Genomic DNA, 19680 nt, shown 5'->3' with positions numbered 1-19680 from the left:
AAAAAAAAAAAAAGTAAAAGAAAAGAAGTGAAATATGAAAACATAAGAGATTATATGGACTAGTTTAGTAGCTTCATAGTTGCTTCTTAAATTCTGGAAGACCTCCGGGGGCCCCACAGGAGGACAGCAGAGACTCTGCTTATGGAGCAGGAGCCATGTCCTGGTCCTCTCGACTTCTAGGTGTCTTCCATTTACTGTTTCTTTCTTTCTTTTTCTTTCTTTCTTTTTTTTTTTTGGAGACAGAATCTTAAGATATTGCCCTGGATAGAGTGCTGTGACGTCACAGTTCACAGCAACCTCATACTCTTGGGCTTAAGTGAGTCTCTTGCCTCAGCCTCCTAAGTAGCTGGGGCTATAGGTGTCTGCCACAATTGCCCAGCTATTTTTTGTTGCAGTTGTCATTGTCGCTTAGCTGGCCTGGGCCGGGTTCGAACCCACCAACTCCAGTAACCACTGCAGTAACTGCTGTAACCACTGTGCTACGGTGCCAAGCCTTTTTGCTGTTTCATGTTCCTTCCTCTCCCGAGAATTTCCTTTTCCTATCTGTTAAGTGTTTTGATCTTTCAGATCATATCTTTTTAGCAGTGTTAGTGTGCTGGCATTTCTGTCCCACAGTATACCATTAGCCAATCTGTGCACTTATCTAAGGAGTCATATCTATAGGTGACATTCTTTAGCTGAGATGATCTGAAGTTGGAGACATGGGCAAAAGTACTGAGTGCCATAGGGGACCTGGCTTTGACTGTGGTTGAATAAAGGTGCTTTGAATTAGGAAATTTATTGTCCACTTGGCTTTAGATATATTCTCTTTATTATAACTTTTATATTCATAAATATTTTGAATGAGAGGTAATGCTTCTAATATCTGTTTTTTTTTTCAGCATTGGTTTAAATTGTGCTTTGGGTGCAGCTGAAATGAGACCTTTTATTGAAACCATTGGAAAATGTACAACAGCCTATGTCCTCTGTTATCCCAATGCAGGTGTGTGTTTCTTTTCTTTTTTTTTGAGACACAGTCTCATTTTGTCACCCTTAGTAGAGTGACATGATGTCATAGCTCATAGCAATCTGAAACTCTTGGGTTCAAGTGATTCTTCTGCCTCAGCCTCCCAAGTAGCTGGGACTATAGGCACCCGCCACTTGCCTGGTTATTTTTAGAGATGAGGTCTTGCTCTTGCTCAGGCTAGTCTCAAACTCCTGAGCTCAGGTGATCAGCCCACCTTGGCCTTCCAGTGTGCTAAGATTATAGGCGTGAGCCCCCATTCGATTGGCCCCCAGTGTGTGTTTCAAGGGCATCACATATGGGGAGATACAAATATACAACACATGGGTAGGTGAAGTAACAGAGCTTTATTAAAAGAATTTGTTTTGCAGATCTTGGTATATAATGACACCTCAGAAGGCTAGACCAGCGTTTGTTTTTACACCTGAAGAAATGGTTTGGCTCAGGCTAAAGCCTCTGAGTAGGATGTAACTTCCAGGAATGAGCCCAGTGCTGTAACGACCAGAATCTTGTTTTTGGTGACAGTGTGGCTGTGGCCAGAGATACGAGTGCAAAGGAGCGGAGAGGGAGCCCTTTTCTCTAGTCTACTCTGTGAGCAGATGAGCAACAGAAGAATCTTGGCTGTCGTTACCATTTTCTTCTCTAAAAGCTAGGACTTGTCATTTATCATGTGTCAGTGTTCTCAAGATATGTGCACACAATTCTTTGAGAATGAAATATTGGTAATTTGTTTTGAGTTAACTAGATTTCTCTGTGAATGTTTTTGAGCTCTGCTTAGGTACTTAGGGCTAAAAATCATTTTCCAGCCTGTTTTCTTCAAATATATACATTTTAGTGCATAATACATTTTATTTCCTGCTAGGAATGAGACAACTAGAGGGGGTAATAAATAAAACAGGAGACTGGGTAGTTGGAGGATACATATTCTTTGGGAAAATATATTCGAAAGGAGATTGGTTGTTTTTGTTTGTTTTTTAATTACAGATTAGTTGCTCATTAGTTCAAATGACGTGTGGTATTTCTTCCACTCTGACCCCCAGGCAGCTAGGAAGCAAGAACTCCCATTATGGAAAGGACATTCTGTTCTGTACAGCAGTGCATCTTGTGTTTCAAATTAAAAAAGAGAAATGAAGCTTCTTTTCTTGTGTGTTTACTGTGTCGATGTTATGTATTGTTATTTGTGTTTGCAGGTAGTCATCATTTAACATCAGTATGAAATTTTCCAACTATTCATCTAAAGGCTTTAAAATATTTTATGTATTTGTCAAGGTAGTTTCCAATAACGCTTTCGATATCCTTTCTCAGGTCTCCCCAACACCTTTGGTGACTACGATGAAACGCCCTCTGTGATGGCCACGTACCTGAAGGTCAGAGAGCCTTTTTGACTTGGGTTTTAAGAGATAGATGGTATTTTCAATTTAGAACATTTAGGAATGGAATTTTTTTCGGAAAGAAATCTCAATGTCTGAATCACAAAGATAAGTTAGCGCTCTGGATTACGGTAGTAGAGGCCCGTCTGCCCTCACCCTCACCCTCATCCTCAGCTGGCTGTTCAGACTGAGTGACAGCTGCCTCTCCTCTGAGATGCTGCGTCCTGTGCACCCCTCCCACCCCTCCAACTGCTGGGTGAGTAGGTGTCTTCCTGTCACTTTTATCATTTCCATCATCCCCTCTCTCCCCCGTGTACCTGACATCTTTTAATCCTAGGTCGTGAGACCATACTACCATGACCGCCTCTTAGTGCCCTGTGCTCTAGCCCCTAGGTCACCTTTCCCTTATTCCTTGAATTGGGAGCTCCAGTCCCACAGACATTCTCTTTTTTTTATTTTTTATTTTATTTTTTTTATTTTTTTGAGACAGAGCCTCAAGCTGTCCCCCTGGGTAGAGTGCCGTGGCATTACAGCTCACAGCAACCTCCAACTCCTGGGCTCAAGCGAGTCTCCTGCCTTCGCCTCCCAAGTAGCTGGGACCACAGGCGCCTGCCACAACGCCCAGCTATTTTTTGGTTGCTGCTGTCATTGTTGTTTGGCGGGTCCGGGCTGGGGATTCGAACCCGCCACCTTAGGTGTACGTGGCTGGCGCCTTAGCCGGTTGAGCTATAGGCGCCGAGCCGACATTCTCTTTTAAGCTGCTTTTGACGTCTTATGTGGAGCTTATGTACACGATCCTGCCCATATTTTGACTGTTTAGTTCCTTGCCTTTCTCAGTTACTGTGTTCTTCACTCGCTAGCTTGGGGTTAAATACCAGACCCATGCTGGCCTCTACGTAGCCACTACCACATGTTAGAATTGGAGTACTTGAAATTTGGCCAGTGTAACAGAGGAACTGAATTTTTATTTAAAAAAAAATGTATATATAAAAGCTGATATTCGTTTTAACTGTCACTTGGAAATGTATTATCCATCTCGCATTTATTCACCTTAGCTTAATGGGTGTAAAAATCTTTACTATCATCTCATGGGCAAATAAATCTATTGAATTTTAAATGTACAGTGGAATTCATAGTATCCGAACTGGTCTCTGTGCTTGTCCTTATGTCCAGGGCATGTGATATCTAAAGTTAAGTATGTTTTGCTCTCTTTGTAGTATAGGCAGGAAGTAGATAGCTTTGATGCTGAATTGGTGGTGGTGAATTTAGAATTCAGATGAACTCATAGGAACTTTGTCTCTTCCTAAATGTAGGACTTTGCTATGGATGGCTTGGTCAATATAGTTGGGGGATGCTGTGGTTCAACACCAGATCATATAAGGTAATAATCACCTCTAAATATTTATCTTTTTTTATGGGCTGAATTGTGTCCTCCCCAAATTTCTATTTTGAAGTCCTAACCCCCAGCGTCTCAGAATATGGCCGTCTTTACAGTGGTAATCAATGTAGAATGAGGTCGTATGGGTGGCCCCAATCCAACATGATCTGCGTCCTCGTAAGATGAGAACACAGATGCACACCAGGGAAATCATGGAAAGACTCAGGAGAAGACAGCCCCCTCTAAGGGCTAACCACGAGGGACACCTTAGAGGAGGCCAACCCTGCCAACACCTGATTCCAGACTTCCAGCCCCCAAGTTTTAAGAAAATAAATTTCTGTTGTTTGAGTCACCCAGTCTGTGGTACTTTGTTATGACAGCCCTTGCAAGCATAAGTGCCTTGATGCTATGAAAAATTCCAAAAATCAAAGTAGAGAAATAATAGAATGACTCTCCATGTGTATTACACATCGTTGCCATAATTTTCAACGTTTTGCTATTATTTTTTGGTCTCATTTTCCCTCTGAAATACTGTAAAACAAATCCCAGATATGGTGATATTCTGTTCTTAAATATTTGAATAATATTTGTATGCTCAAAGTGTGACTGCTCAGGCTCGGCGCCTGCGGCTCAAGTGGCTAAGTCGCCAGCCACATACACCTAAGGTGGTGGGTTCGAATCCCCAGCCCGGGCCCGCCAAACAACAATGATGGCTGCAACCAAAAAATGGCCAGGCGTTGTGGCGGGCGCCTGTGGTCCCAGCTACTTGGGAGGCTGAGGCAGGAGACTTGCTTGAGCCCAGGAGTTGGAGGTTGCTGTGAGCTGTGATGCCATGGCACTCTACCCAGGGGGACAGCTTGAGGCTCTGTCTCAAAAAAAAAAAAGTGTGACTGCTCATATTTCTTTTTGTGGGAGGAATGGGGAGACAGAGTCTCACTATGTCATCCTCAGTAGAGTGCCCTGGTGTCACAGCTCAAGCAACCTCAAATTCTTGGGCTTAAGTGATTCTCCTGCCTCAGCCTCCCAAGTAGCTGGGACTACAGGTGCCCTCCACAATGCCTGGCTATTTTTTGTTGTTGTTGCAGTTGTTTAGCTGGCCTGGGCCGGGTTTAAACCTGCCACCCTTGGTGTATGTGGCTGACGCTGTAACTGCTGTGCTGCAGGCACCGAGCCATGCTCATATTTCTTGTGGGCAAATACAGGCCTCCTTTAAATTCTGTCATGGAAGGAAAACCCAGCCAGACGACAGGCATCCTGAGGTAGAGAGAAGTGCCTTAGCCTTGCCTGGTTCACAGTTGTCACTTAATTCATGTTGTCAAGTGAACAGATGAAGGGAGGAGTAAAACAAGAGCATGGCCACATACGGGTTAATTCCTTACATTTTTGTGGCTTACAGGAAGGTTGGGATTCAGTGAATAAGAACATAGTTTAGGATGTTTGTGTTTGTTTTTCCCTAGAGTGATGATTACATTTTGAGCCGGTCATCTGACTATTCCAAGCCTGCTTTTATGTGGTTAGTAGGTTCAGTGTACTGAATTACTTATAAATTCACTGTTTTTGGTGAGTTCTGTGACAGACTCTTAATAAATGGACTCTTTTAAACATCTTTTACATAATATCAGAAAGCTAAGAATCGTGGATTATAGCTTGTCTTTGGAACACAGATTATCTCTTTTGATTTTTACTTATTTCTTTTTGATAAAGAGGGGTTTTATGTTGCCTAATTGCAGTGGCTCACACCTGTAGTCCCAGCACTCTGGGAAGCTGAGGAGCCCTTGAGCCCAGGAGTTTGAGACCAGCCTGAGCAACAGTGAGACCCCGTCTCTACTAAAAATAGAAAAACTAGCTGGGCGTTGTGTTGGGCGCCTGGAGTCCCAGCTACTCAGGAGGCTAAGGCAGGAGGATCCTTTGAGCCTAGGAATTTGAGGTTACTGTGAGCTAGGCTGAGGCCCAGGTACTCTGTCTCAAAAAAAAAAAAAAAAAAAAAGAGGGCTGTTTTAAATATCTCTGTATGTTTATATGTGTGTATCTGTCTATCTGTATTTATATCAATCTCTGCATGACTTTACTTTTAGACGGCTACATCCTAATCTGGGAGCAGTAGAGTGAGCAGTTCTTTTTTTTTCTAGAATGAGCAGTTTTTATTGGTAGTGATATATTTGGCGGAGTAGCCAGATTTTTCCTGGTTAATCAAAGACATGATTCGTTAAAGCTGATAAAGTGTGAATGACTAAAACACATTTGGGGAGGAATGATTTTGGGGCGTTAGTGCTTTTCTGCTCTGTACCCGCCTAACTGCGTGTGCGTGAAAACAGATCTGCAGGGCCGATTCCCTCCACCCTCAGGCCTCTGCTCCTGCCTTCCCTCCTCCTCAAGCCTGAAGCCTTTTGTCTGTCAAACTGTTAAGAAGCAAGGACATATTTTGTATGTGGATTTGACAGAGTAAAGGCCATCTGGGCATTGGGGGGAGAAGGGGAGGAGTTTGCTGTTGCATTTATGCACACCGTCCGGGAGCGCCAGGTTCATGTCTCTGAAGGTAGAAGCCACACAGCCACCACACAGCCTACTGGGCAGGCACACCACAGTTAAAGTTTATAGATATTTAATTTTCTGCATTACTGAGAAAGCTAAAAGGCATAATTGGTGCTGCCCATTTGGAAACAGGTTTATAATTATATGCATAGTTACACTAATAGACTTGATTTCATTGCTTGACGTTTGTTTCATGAAATTTATTTTATTTTTGAATTAACGGGTATAGTGTTTTCTCTTTCAACTTAGGGAAATTGCCAAAGCTGTGAAAAATTGTAAACCTAGAGTTCCACCTGCCACTGTTTTTGAAGGACATATGTTACTGTCTGGTAAGTCATGAAGTTGCAGTGTTCATGGCGGCAGAAGCCATTTGTAGAGTGTTTCAATATGTTTATTCTACGCAGTAGGGATGTTTCTGCCAAATAACTTATCAGGCCAAAGAAGAATACATATTTATCTTGGCACTTTAATGAATTATAGTGGAGAGCGGGAATGGGAAGATGTCAACTTGAGGGGAAAAGTGAGTGCAGGGGAGCAGTGCCTGTGGCTCAAAGTAGTAGGTGGTGGGTTCAAACCCGCCCCGGCCAAAAACCGCAAAAAAAAAAAAGTGAATGGAAGGCCAGGTAATTTTCCTAGCTAGCGCTTAGAATGAGAGCTCTGTGGTTCTATCTCTGGAATTTTTTTTTTTTTTTTTTGGGCCAGGGCAGTTGGAACCCACCACCCTCAGTATATGGGGCCGGCGCCCTACTCACTGAGCCACGGGAACCACCCCTATCTTTGAATTTTAATTGTCAGTTTGACAGTAGCTATTAAAAATTCCAAACTGCCAAGGCTCAGTGTTTGGAAATGGCTGCAGCATTTTCCTAGAAAGTTTTATTTGGTTCTCAAATATTATTGTTGTAATCTTACATTTGCCATGGCCAGCTCTTTAGAAAGAGTTGTGGTATTTTCTGTTGCTTGTCAACAGAATCCTGTGAGGTAGACAGCATCCCTTTTTCATCATGAGTTTTGGTGTTCAAACAAGGAACGTTAATAAAATAGTCATTGTGCCACCTGTCAGAGAAATAACTTTAAATTTCATATATTTGCCTCCATACTTTCATGATATTTTAGATGGTGACTTAAAGCAAGAAGAAGATGATTTTCTTTTTTTATTTTTGCTTTCCATTTCAGCTGCCTTTCACTCAACTTAGTTTGAAGTTTTTTTAAAAATTTTTTTTTCTTTTTTTTTTGAGATGGAGCCTCAAGCTATTTCCCTGGGTAGAGTGCCATGGCATCACGCTCACAGCAACCTCCAACTCCTGGGCTCAAGTGAGTCTCCTGCCTCCGCCTCGCAGGTGGGTGGGACTACAGGCGCCCGCCACAACGCCTGGCCATTTTTTGGTTGCAGCCATCATTGTTGTTTGGTGGTCCCAGGTTGGGGATTCGAACCCGCCACCTTAGGTGTATGTGGCTGGCACCTTAGCCACTTGAGCCACAGGCGCCGAGCCAATTTTTTTTTTCTTTCTTTCTTCCTTTTAGTGATTCTCTTGCCCTTTGCCTCTCAAGTAGCTGGGATTACAGGTACCCACCACAACGCCTGGGTTTTTTTTTTTTAGAGACAGGGTCTCACTCTGGCTCACTCCAGCTCATGCAGGTCTCATGCTGGTCTCCAACTCAGCTGAGCTCAGGCGATCCACCTGCCTGGGCTTCCCACAGCGCTGGGACAACAGGCGTGAGCCACCACTCCTGGCCAAGAGGATGATTTTTAAAGAACTTGCAAATAGCATGTATGCAGAATTCTGTCCTCTGATAGCTTCGAATTTAACATCTCTGTAAACTGAAATTTTTTTTGTCTCTTATGTTATCCTGGGAAAAGTGAAATAAAACATCATGGACAGTGAAAGGAGCATTAACTTTTCTCACTCAGAACATACTGCACAGAATTAACTCCAAGGAGTGTGAAGTTGGGCTAATAAACTTGCTATGTTCAGGCTAGACTTTTTTCCTTTTTATATTCCAGAAGGCAGAGGATGAGATAAGGAGAAGCAGGATTTACGACTTATGCTATTCACCCTCCCCTAAAAGTAGCTTTTGTCAGAGATAGCAGGAAGGTTTATTTATTTCATTCTTCAACCTTAAAGCCGTGCATGGCTTCAACTAGGCGCTAACGATGAAAGCATTAAACTTTGCCAAAATTGAAACAAGAGGGACATTTACGTATGATTTCCTTTTGAATTTATATGTAAAAGAATTATTTTTCTCGGGAGGCTGAGGCAAGAGAATCGCTTATGCCCAGGAGTTGGAGGTTGCTGTGAGCTGTGCGACGCCATGGCACTCTACCGAGGGCGATAGCGTAAGACTCTGTCTCTACAAAAAGAAGAAAAAGAATTATTTTTCTTCAGCTTGAATTACCTGCACTATTTCTAAGTTGCTTTCACAGTCACCTTCAATCAGATTTTAAAAGAGTGCCAGTAAACATACTATTTAAAATTGTTCTTTTATAAATTGCAAACTGGAGAGAAGTGTGGTTTTCCTGTCAGATGCTCCACATTCAGAATAGATCTGAGTAGATCTGCTTTGCGTGGGATACTCTGAGGAAGGTCAGAGGAGAACTCTTCAGCATTTAAATGTCGGCACCCCTGCCTGACTTTCTGCAGGCCTCAGCGTCAGACTCAGGATCAGGAATGCCCTGAGATGAGCCTGGAAGGCTGGGCCATGGGGACCATTACCCGGGGGAAGGGAAGTCATAGCCCAAACTGTGGGCAGTGACAGTCTTAGTGAGCAAACATCCTGGAATCATTTTATAATTATCCAGCTTACATTCATTATTTTCCTCTTTCCTATCTGTTTCTTCCTTATCCAATGCCTTGGCAAAGGACGCATAAGCCATTTTCTTTTTTTCTTTTTTCGTTTTCTTTTTTTTTTTTTAATAGCAGCAGCTATGATTACATATGCTAATAATTTTGTGCTTAACATTTCCAGTTTTCTTTTGATAATAACATTGTAAGGCAGATATTTTACTGTCTCTGCTTTATAAGCTCAGAGGCTGTGTGGGAAGCTGCCCTGAGTTGTTCAGTCAGGTAAGTGGTTGACCGAAGGCTGTCTGGCTTTAGAAATAGAGACCTCTTCTCCTAATGCTTTAAATGTGGAACAAAAATAGTTCAGGTAGCTGGGTGCAGGGCCTCATACCTGTAATCCTAGCACTTTGGGGGGCTGAGGCAGGAGAATCACTTGAGCCAGGAGGGGTTCCAGGCCAGTCTAAGCAAAAGCAAGACCCCATGTCTACAGAAAAAAAAGAAAAATTAGCTGTATGTGGTGGTGTGTGCTCCCAGCTTCTCCAGAGGCTGAGACAGGAGGATCACTAGGGCCCAGGAGTCTGAGGTTGCCGTGAGCTATGATGATGCCACTGTACTCTAACCTGGGAGACAGAGCAAGAACTTGTCCCCCAAAATTCCACCAAACAAACATCCCCCCACATAGAACAAAAAACAGGTCCGAGCTTTTTCTGTACTGATAATTTACACTGTATATTTTTACCTTAGTATAATATATCCACAGGTAGTATCTGATGTTTGCCCTTAAATTGACACGTGATGGGGAGGTAGCTATTATTCTCCCTTGGCAGGTAAATAAACAGGCACCAGAAGTCCACCTGGCTTACCTGGAGTCAGCTCATTAGTGTGGATGCCAGAGTGACTCTCGTTTCCCGGGTTCCAACCTGGGCCCTTCTTTATGACACAGTTCTGCTTTGTTATGTGAAACTCTGAACACGCTGTTGGTGGGGTTCAGAAAGCTTGCTCCATCCAGCTTCCAGCTGACAGCTGAGCGGACAGTGGTCACACAGTCCTCTTTTGATTCTAACTTCCATTGTGGCTTTTGTCCCAGACTCTTGGTTACATAGGGATATGATGATAATTTTTTCCCTCTTTCTCAGAGAGATTGTATGGTTCAGTGTTTTAGGAATATTTACAAGATAGGACTGAAATATTTCTTTGGAAAGTTCAATCTGTAAAGGTAGCTGTAACATATAGCCTGTGTTGTGTTTGCATGTCTCTCGAGGAGAAGGCTGTGATCCTGTTTGCACATTAGAGTTCCTGTCTACTCAGATGGGCTGTGGTATAGAAACTTCTTTCTTATTGAATATAGCTGTGTCTGTCTGTCTCATGTCATCCATATGCATTTTCAGAAAATGTTCAAAATGCTTCTCCTTTTAAGGTCTAGAGCCCTTCAAGATTGGACCGTACACCAACTTTGTTAACATTGGAGAGCGCTGTAACGTGGCAGGATCAAGGAAGTTTGCTAAACTCATCATGGCAGGAAACTATGAAGTGAGCATCTTAATAAGACCCCTGGGGCATTTGCCCTGCCTTTGGCTAGAAAGCATGTAAATGAAACAGCTCTCTGCCTTTGATAGCCTGATTAGCAGAGCTGCTAGGAAGGGTGAGAAGATGGTAAGGTGCGTTTGCAGCAGACTGGTTGGTGGGAAGGTGAGGCTTTGAAAAATCCAAGTGCTACTGTCAATATTTGTCAAAGAGTACTATGTTTGAGGTGTGACGTGGAATGAGATAGGTTCATTCTAGCTGTTTCTGTTAAGCATGAAATACATTTAAAAAACTGAGCATGTTCTTTATTTTGGCTGCTCACAAATCCTTTTCGGGAAAGAGAAAAAACCAAGGACATTTCTGTTTAGTTTCTCGTGACCACATCAAATGCTGACGGACAGGGGTATCATTGATCCTGTTAGCTACGGACTGAAATGAACAAATGAAAGAAAGAGTCCCTCGCCTTGGAAAATTATGTGAAATTTTTAGCTGTGGTGTTTTTAAGCTCAGTCAGTCTGAGGATGAGCAAAATTTAATCTACACAGAGCCTGTCCAAGAAGTCGGGATTTCTTTTTCTTATGCAAACATGACGTCGGAAGTGGAGGAATTTGGTCTCAGCTTTCATGGTAATTAATTTTGTCCTCCAGTTTTTTCACTTTAAGGCTTTATAAGCTTTAGGGAACAGGTATTCTAGAAACCAGTATCAGAGCTGATTTAGTTTTCCTTAGGAGGAAAGGGCCCGTTGATCACCCTGTATGGACTTGTTAATTATCACCTCCTGGCCTCCTGGCCGGGGCCTTCCTTCTCAGCCCCTCTGCAGGGTGCAGCAGGGCCTGGTTGGCTGGTTACATGGTTTCTGCCAGGATTCCTGTCAATCTTCTTCCCTTCATTCTTGCGACTGTCCACTGCCACTGTCTGCTTCCGCCATGGTCCCCCCAGTTCCAAAGTTGTGCAAGGTGACTTTTTATTTTTTGCATAGAAGATACAATTCAAGCTCCTGAGGCCATCCTTTCATTCTCTTCACACGGGCATCAAACTGGCCCCTCCCCCAATCCTCATCTGTCCTCTGAACATTCCAGAAGTCTTGCTTCAGCCCATGCTCATGTTTGTGACCACGGATCCTTCAGAGTCACATAGCATTTTCCAATTGGCAGCATTTCCCTTGATGTTTTGATTCTTCTGCTCATTTGATGGTGTCCCTGTCAGCTCTTGGATTTGATAAGATTTGGGACTGAGAGCAGAGGCCATTTTAGGAGGATGCAGAGGGTTGGAAGCAATACTAACTGTCGTTTAGTGAGGTCTTTCTATATGCTCCTCTCTGTGCTAAGCACTTTGTGTCCTTACGCATTAAGTCTTCACAACCCCATGATGTAGATGTTGTTATCCCCATTGTGCAGATGCGGAAATGGAGGCTTGGGAGGTTAAAGTACCTGCCCGTTGTTTCACAGCATGTAAATGGGAAAAGCCAAGTCTATCATGCATGTGCCCTTAACCACTTTGCTGTCTCTGCCTCCTGGAAACACTAGGAAAGGCAGTAGAAATGGGGTGGGGTAGGGAGGATGACTCCTCTTTAGAGTCCCGCTTTCCATGGCTTACTGATCCCTCCGGCGCTGTGCGCTAATGGGAAGAGCACGGACCAGAAGGCAGTTCCAGTCCTGTCTTCAAAACACCTGCTTCCTGTCTCTGAGCTTATTGCCCTTTAAGCTGTTCTGTGATTCGTCTGACGTACAGGTCAGATATTGGCATTTCCACTTACCAGGTCTGGTTACCTTTGTTGCTTGCTTCTATCTTTTCTCTGTTTCCTCCAGTCCATCCCCCGTTGACCAACTGAAGACTCCCTCTTAGTTTGCTTTCTTCATTTCGGTCCATAGAGACCCTTCGCTTGGCATTTAACCCTCATGCTTGATGGTAGTGCCTGATAGTTTTTATGTGACTATGTCACATGCCCCCAGCTAGATGGAAACCCCTCAAGAACAGGGATTGTGATTTATACTTCTTTTAATTCTTTATACTATTTAAATCGTTACTGATACTGAAAAACATTTTTCAATTTGCTAAATTTAATCATCATCCTTTTTTTTTTTTCTTTTTTTTTTTTTATTGAATGGTAACTGTGTACATTGATGCACTTTGGGGGTACAGTGTGGTGTTTTCACACACAATCCATAACATTTCCATCAAACTGGTTAACATAGCCTTCATGTAACTTTCTTAGTTATTATGTCAAAACATCATCATCCTTTTTTAAAAAAAAACTTTAGATTAATATGAGGATACCATGATCCTTTTTCTCTGTGCAGCCTTGGCTCAGTACAGGGTGTTTTCTTGAGGCATACGCCATAGAGTTTCATGCCTGTTCTAGACTGCTGAAAAATTGTATTTGATTTTCTGGGGCTAAGAAAAAACAGTAAAACATTTTATTTTATTACACTGTGAAGTGTACAATGAGGAGTTAGACAAAAAGTCTCTGCCGTATCAATCACTTAGAAAGTAGTCTTGAATATAATTTTTTCCCAGAGTTGTCCGGAGTAGGAGGTACATAAGACCTTTCTTGATTTCTAGACACTTCAAATCTATTTCAAGGAATATACTAGTGCTTATGATGTCACAAGGAAATGATAAGGTAATAAGCTATGTGGTGATGGTGTTGAGAAGCCACAGATCATTGTGAAATATTTAGTGTTCCCCAAAGTGTGTTCTTTGGAACATTGATCCTGGGAAGTATTCCTTAAATAGTCATAAGTCGGAGATGCTACGTACTATGTTCTGTTTGGGGAGGGCTGTAGTGTATAGTAATGTATTAAAAGATTTGCAAAGCCTTCCAATATAAAAACCTGCTGAGATTTATTTAACTCACATTTCTTTTCATGATTGTAACTCCTGTTAACCGCCTGCTACAAACGCTTTGTTTTTGGCAGATACTGAAGGGTTAAACAGTTTTAGGTGGTTTCTCTAGGGACTTTTCTTGGAGGAGATGGGACTTGAGTCTTTAACAACTTGGAAGGAAGGGGATTGCATTCTCAGAAGGGGGACAACGTGATCAGAGGTGGAAATAGACTTTGCTGGGTGAAAGGTCCCATGGGGTGGAGGGGCAATTTAGTTGTATAAGAAGACGGGGCTAACTCAGCCTTGACAGCCAGGCTGAGGAATTTGGATTCGAATTTGTGGTGGGAGTGAAACGATGAGACGTGGAAGAAAAGTTCACCTGTGATGAGTGATGAGTGATGGGTGAACAGCAGGCTTAGAGTCAGGCAGCCTGGCGAGGTCGCCTGTCATTTGAAAGGATCACTGTGGAGGGCCAGGGATTACTTTCGTTAGCCTTCTCTCAAGTCAGCATCTCCTAATGCTAATTCCTCTCACATTTTCCCTCAGGAAGCCCTGAGTGTTGCCAAGGTGCAGGTGGAAATGGGAGCCCAGATACTGGATATCAACATGGACGATGGCATGCTGGACGGTCCGAGTGCAATGACCAGATTTTGCAACTTAATTGCTTCTGAGCCTGACATTGCCAAGGTTAGACGAGTTTATATTTATATATCTACTCGTCTCTCTTGGCCAGTTGTTCCGCTGTTCTGTCAACTCAAAAGAACTGGTTTTCTGTTTTCCTACGTTGAAAGCACATGGTTTCTGATGGTCATCTTTCTTGACTCATGATAACCTTTGCAATATGAAGCAGATTTTAGAGACCTATGACTTCAGTTTGGCTGTTTGCAAGGCTTCTGGATGGGCCATAAAAATGGATTGGTTCTCCTCAGATGTCTAGACAGGCTGAGAACCCACTTTCTACATCTCTGAAGGATATGCTTAACTTTTTCCCACTACGTCATTGGTTCCATTTTTACTAGAGACGAGGGAATTCAGTTAATTCTTATTGCTACAAAAAGGGTCCTTTGGAAGCGACCTTCAAAAGAAGGCTTGATAGATTAAGGCAAAGATATAAAACAAGATATTATGTCGCTTTTACATTTGTTCTTTAAAAAAATGAATAATTTTTGTGTCACTGTTTTAAGAAGTTTTAGCTAGGTTCTGAAGGTTTTAAAAATCTTACCTCACTTCTCTGCCATTAAATTTGTGATGAGGAGTGATGTTTTGAGGTTCTTTTTTTTTGCAGTTTTTGGCCGGGGCTGGGTTTGAACCCACCACCTCTGGTATATGGGGCCAGCACCCTACTCCTTTGAGTTGAAGTTCTTTTTTAAAGTAACTTCCTGGTTTAAGGGTTGCAGTTTTCAAGTGGTTTTTTTTTGGGTTTTATGAGGCTTCAAAGCAAATGCTTACCTTAGAAGTCTTGGGGTGAGTGCTGAATTACATTCTCCCATCTTTCATTTGTATCTTAAACTGTTTATTAAAATACCCCATTACTCTGGGAATAAATATTTCAAGAATTTAATTGGAAGGAAGTTAAATGACTTGTTTAAAGTCAGTCAGAGTCAGAGGTGGAGCCAGCTGGTTACCATCTTAGTGGTGGGAAGAGGACAGGCTCACCTTGCAGACCCAGGCACGTGATGAGCTCCTGGGCCTCCTCCTCCTCCTTGTCTCTGAGATAGGATGTCATACCTGCTTTGCCTGATTTGTGAACTGTGAGGATGAAAGTGCCCTGTCAACCGTGGAGGGCCCCATGTAACTTAAGAGATGTTAGTGTTCTGATTAATGCAATAATTTCTTTTTCTTTCTTGATTTTGACCCACTATCAAAATTTATTTGGGGCCAAACTGTGACCAGTTGTGGTAGAGCATAAAAACACGTTACCAGCCTGTTTTCACTAATAGAATTTGGAACATCAAACTATTGCCAGGCTCTTTACAACACTGGCCTGGTATTGTCATTGCAATTGACTCTTTTCTTAACAAACCTTTGATTATTAGCATGCTAAGAAAAAGCTAAATCAGTAGCATCCTGGGTTATTTTTATTTTTTTTTGCTTCCTTTGAGGGTGTGGCTTAGGAGATTGCTGACTACTCGTTCTTCATTCCTCAGTTAAAATGTCTCCTGCCTTGGGAAGCTTTCCTTGAATTTTCCCTCGGCTCTTTGCCTGCTTCACAGACTGGATTTGGTGCCCCTGAAATACTCTTTCACAGCAGTCTGTGCTGGTTTTGTGCTTTAATGTTTACTGCACTTTATGGCATCCGTTATTATTTATCTTTGCAAGCTCTGTGAAGCCAGGGACCTGCCTGCCTCTCACCATTGTCCCTGAATGGGGCCTTGCAGGGTAGTCACTTAATTATTTATTGGGTGGCTTACTTAAATAATGTGGTTTAGATCAGCTGCCCCATTTCATTCCTTTGTCTCAGTTTAATCCAGTTTAAACCCTTCCTTTCACCTTTCCTGGAACAGAGGTATAAATTAAAAAAGAACCTGCTTTTATCTGGGCATTTCAGTTTTGCCCTTTATTTTAATTCTGTGCATTTGTTAAATATTAGATCTAATTTTCTAATATTAAAAGCCCCATTTTTTTTTTAAACTGGAAAGTTGATTTTCTAAAGGGAAGATTGGGTTTGAGTCACTTGTAGAGGGCTGCTGCCCATGGGCCTGAGGCTGAGCATTTATCCCTGAGTTAGACCAGGGCTGTCGGAACCCTATTTTGAGGTTTAGCACTTGACTGAGTGAACTAGTACTGAAGACTGAACTCATCTCACTGATTCCGTCCTTAGCTATGATCTTCGAGTTAGAAATTTCTGATCCACGCATGCATTCTCTTGTAAGACTGAGAGTTATGCTAAGTATTTTGGGCTTTGAGAATAAGGGTATTACATTTTATCTCTGACAACACTAACTTTGTTTTTCTAAAGAAGAAATCGGGCCTATTGGGGTGTGGCTGGAAGGGAATCTATGGTGACTTGTGGCCTCTCTGATTTTCCTGCCCTTCTGTCTCAGGTGCCCTTGTGCATCGACTCTTCCAATTTCGCTGTGATTGAAGCTGGGTTAAAGTGCAGCCAGGGGAAGTGCATTGTCAATAGCATTAGTCTGAAGGAGGGAGAGGAGGACTTCTTGGAGAAGGCCAAGAAGATCAAGAAGTATGGGGCTGCCGTGGTGGTCATGGCCTTTGATGAAGAAGGACAGGTAAGTGATTTGCTTTGGCCTTTCTCCTTTGTGTTACTCCGGCTAGATAGCAGTGGGAGAAGTGAAGTCTCAAATAGCTCTCTTTATGTGCACACATACATACATCTATATGGAGTCATGCGTCACCTAACGGGATGTGTTCTGAGAAATTCATCATCAGGCGATTTCATCATTGTGCAAACACTGTAGAGAGTCCTTACACAAACCTGGATAGCACAGCCTACTGCACACCTCAGCTATGTGGTACCTGTATAACCTCTTATTCCTAAGCTACAATAATGTACAGCATGTTACCATACTGGATACTGTAGACAATTGTAATACAATGGTAAGTACTGTGTTTCCCTGAAAATAAGACCTACCCAAAAAATAAGCCCTAGCAGGATTTCTATGCATTTGTTAAATATAAGCCCTACCCCGATAATAAGACCTAGTGATGCATTTTGGCATGGAGCGGTAAGGAAGACTGGAATACCTTTTATCTGCCACAGCTCCTTTCTCTGAGCCTTTTGCACTTGCGCTGGTCCACGTGTGGTAGCCTAGGTTGCAGGCATCCTATTGTGCATGTGAACAGCTAGGGGAAAGGAGGTCACGCATCACTAGCACCAGCCCCACCAACAAGGTCAGCTCCCCTTGTCAGGTTCCAGAAGAAGATGACTTACCTGTATTTGAATAAATGTAGATTGTTGTATCGTACTTAATGAAAATAAGACATCCCCTGAAAATAAGCCCTAGTGTGTCTTCTTGAGAAAAAATAAATATAAGACAATGTCTTATTTTCGGGGAAACACGGTATTTGTGTCTCTAAACATAGAAAATGTACAGTAAAAATATGGTATTATAATCTTTTGGGACACTGTCATATATGCGAACTGTCATTGACCTAAATGTCATTATGTAGCACATAATTGTGTATGAAAATTTGATATGTAATACGCTTTACATCAATAGAGAAAGGGTGAATTATTCAATAAATGTTATCAGGATACATCATAGAATAGAGTTACACAAACCCAAATGGCAGCACCTACTACGCACCTATGCTATATGGTATCACCTAGGAGCAATAGGCAAGGACAGTGAATTGGTTCTGACTGTGCACTTGAGAAAAAGGCATAAAGTTAGAGCCCCATTTCTCATCATATACTAAAATAAAGTCTACATTGATTAAAGAGCTAAATGTGCAGAACCAAAATTCTAAAGAATATGTAGGAAAATACTAATCTACATTTGGGATGTAAAGATCTTGTTAATTCAGGAGGCCAGAAAAATTGGTAGGACTGTCCACACGGAAATGCGAAAGTGGCTTAGTGCAGCGGCTCACTCCTGCAATCCTGGCACTCTAGGAGGCTGTGGCAGGAGGATCCCTTGAGCTAAGATGTCTAAGACCAACCTGAACAAGGGTGAGACCCTGTCTCGACTGAAAATAGAAAAATTAGCTAGGTGTGGTGATGGGCACCTGTAGTCCCAGCTACTTGGGAGGCTGAGGCAGGAGGATCCCTTGAACCCAGGAGTTTGAGGTTGTTATGAGCTGGGCTGATGCCATGTGGCACTTTAGTCTGGGCAACAGAGTGAGACTTTGTCTCAAAAAAAAGAAAAAAAGAAAATGTAAAACTTTGTTGATGTTGGGGTCAGCTGATTGAGAACAGTTTTTTTAATGTGAAACTTTGTGGGTGGTGAAAGACATGGTACTGCTTGGAATATGAGTAATAGCAACGGGTCAGTATCCTAATATACAAAGAGTTTATCTAAATCAGAAAACAAAGCATTCCCAGCAACCAAAGTGAAGGATGGACAAAGGAAATGAGTAAGCAATTTATAGAAGAAGAAATAAGAAATAGTCAAGAAACCTATGGGAGAATACTGAGTGTTATAAGGAATGATTAGATTAATTTCCTTTATCAAGTAGGAAGGAAACCAGAGATTGATAAATGGCAACTCATAATATCTCTGCCACGGAACAGGATGGGGCACACGGGAAGCTTCAGATGTAATGACAGTTCAATGGGCATATAGTGATTATTGTATTGTTATGCTTTACTCCTCTATAACTTTTATACATATGTTATACCTATGTCATATTTAAAACAATTTCTAAAAATCTATTCCTTATGATTAAGCTCCTCTTCTAATAGGCTGAGTATGTAAGGGTATGTACTCGTATTTATGGTAGCAAAAAGCTGAGAATACCCGAAATGTCCATTACTAGGGGCAAGTGTAAATTCTGATCCTTGTTGCATTAGAATATTGTACAGTGGCTAAGAAGAATGAGGTGATTTTAGAACCATGTCTTCAATATAATGCAAAGTGAAAAAAGCCAGGCATGACCTAATCCCAGCACTTTGGGAGGTGGAGGCAGGAGTATCACTTGAGGCCAAGAGTTCAAGAAAAGCTTGGGCAACAGCAAGACCTCGACTCTACAAAAAAATAAGAAAAGTTAGCCAGACACAGTGACTCATGTCTAAAATTCTAGCTGCTCGGGAAGTTGAGGCAGGAAGATTGTTAGCCTGGGCAAAAGAGCAAGACCCTATCTCGTTAAAGAAAACAAAGGTGATATGATCTCAATTTTATTTAACAAAAAAGTGTGTAATGGATATGTATGTGTATAAGCAGAGAAATTACTTTATGGTTGTCAACTGAGGGGTGGAGTGGTCTCAGATGGCGACATGTTGATAGTTAACAAGTGGTGAAATTACATGTACTTTCTCTTTCCTTTCTGTTTTTTTGTATTTTTGAGGTCAAATAAAATTTTTGTTGTTTATTTGTAACAAAAGCATTATTTTGTACAAAAGGTATATCTTTATCATAACAAAACTTCAAACAATCCAGAAGAATATAAAAGAGATCATTTTGATCATTAAAGTGTATTTTTTTTTTTTTTTTGAGACAGAGTCTCATTTAGTTACCTTTAATAGAGTGGTGTGAGATCATAGCTCACAGCAACCTGAAACTCTTGGGCTCAAGTGATCATCTTGGCTCAGCCTTCCAAGTAGGTGGGACAACAGGCACCCACCACAATGCCTGGCTATTTTTAGAG

General features: G+C 42.0%; 1 protein-coding gene across 2 annotated transcripts in view; it reads left to right on the top strand.

Annotated features, from left to right (window-relative positions):
• MTR (5-methyltetrahydrofolate-homocysteine methyltransferase) overlaps positions 1-19680 on the top strand; it is a 114188-nt gene that overhangs the window by 27185 nt on the left and 67323 nt on the right. For both annotated transcript variants that reach the window (XM_023509023.1, XM_012813832.2), the window contains exons 9-15: positions 882-982; positions 2309-2370; positions 3687-3754; positions 6533-6612; positions 10481-10593; positions 13960-14100; positions 16458-16643. In XM_023509023.1, the coding sequence (XP_023364791.1) occupies positions 882-982; positions 2309-2370; positions 3687-3754; positions 6533-6612; positions 10481-10593; positions 13960-14100; positions 16458-16643 (751 nt within the window). The remainder of the gene's footprint in view (positions 1-881; positions 983-2308; positions 2371-3686; positions 3755-6532; positions 6613-10480; positions 10594-13959; positions 14101-16457; positions 16644-19680) is intronic.

Source organism: Otolemur garnettii, unplaced genomic scaffold, assembly GCF_000181295.1.
Source record: "Otolemur garnettii isolate 467f Iridium unplaced genomic scaffold, OtoGar3 scaffold00312, whole genome shotgun sequence".
Lineage (NCBI taxonomy): Eukaryota > Metazoa > Chordata > Mammalia > Primates > Galagidae > Otolemur > Otolemur garnettii.
This window is presented reverse-complemented; position numbering and strand designations above follow the sequence as displayed.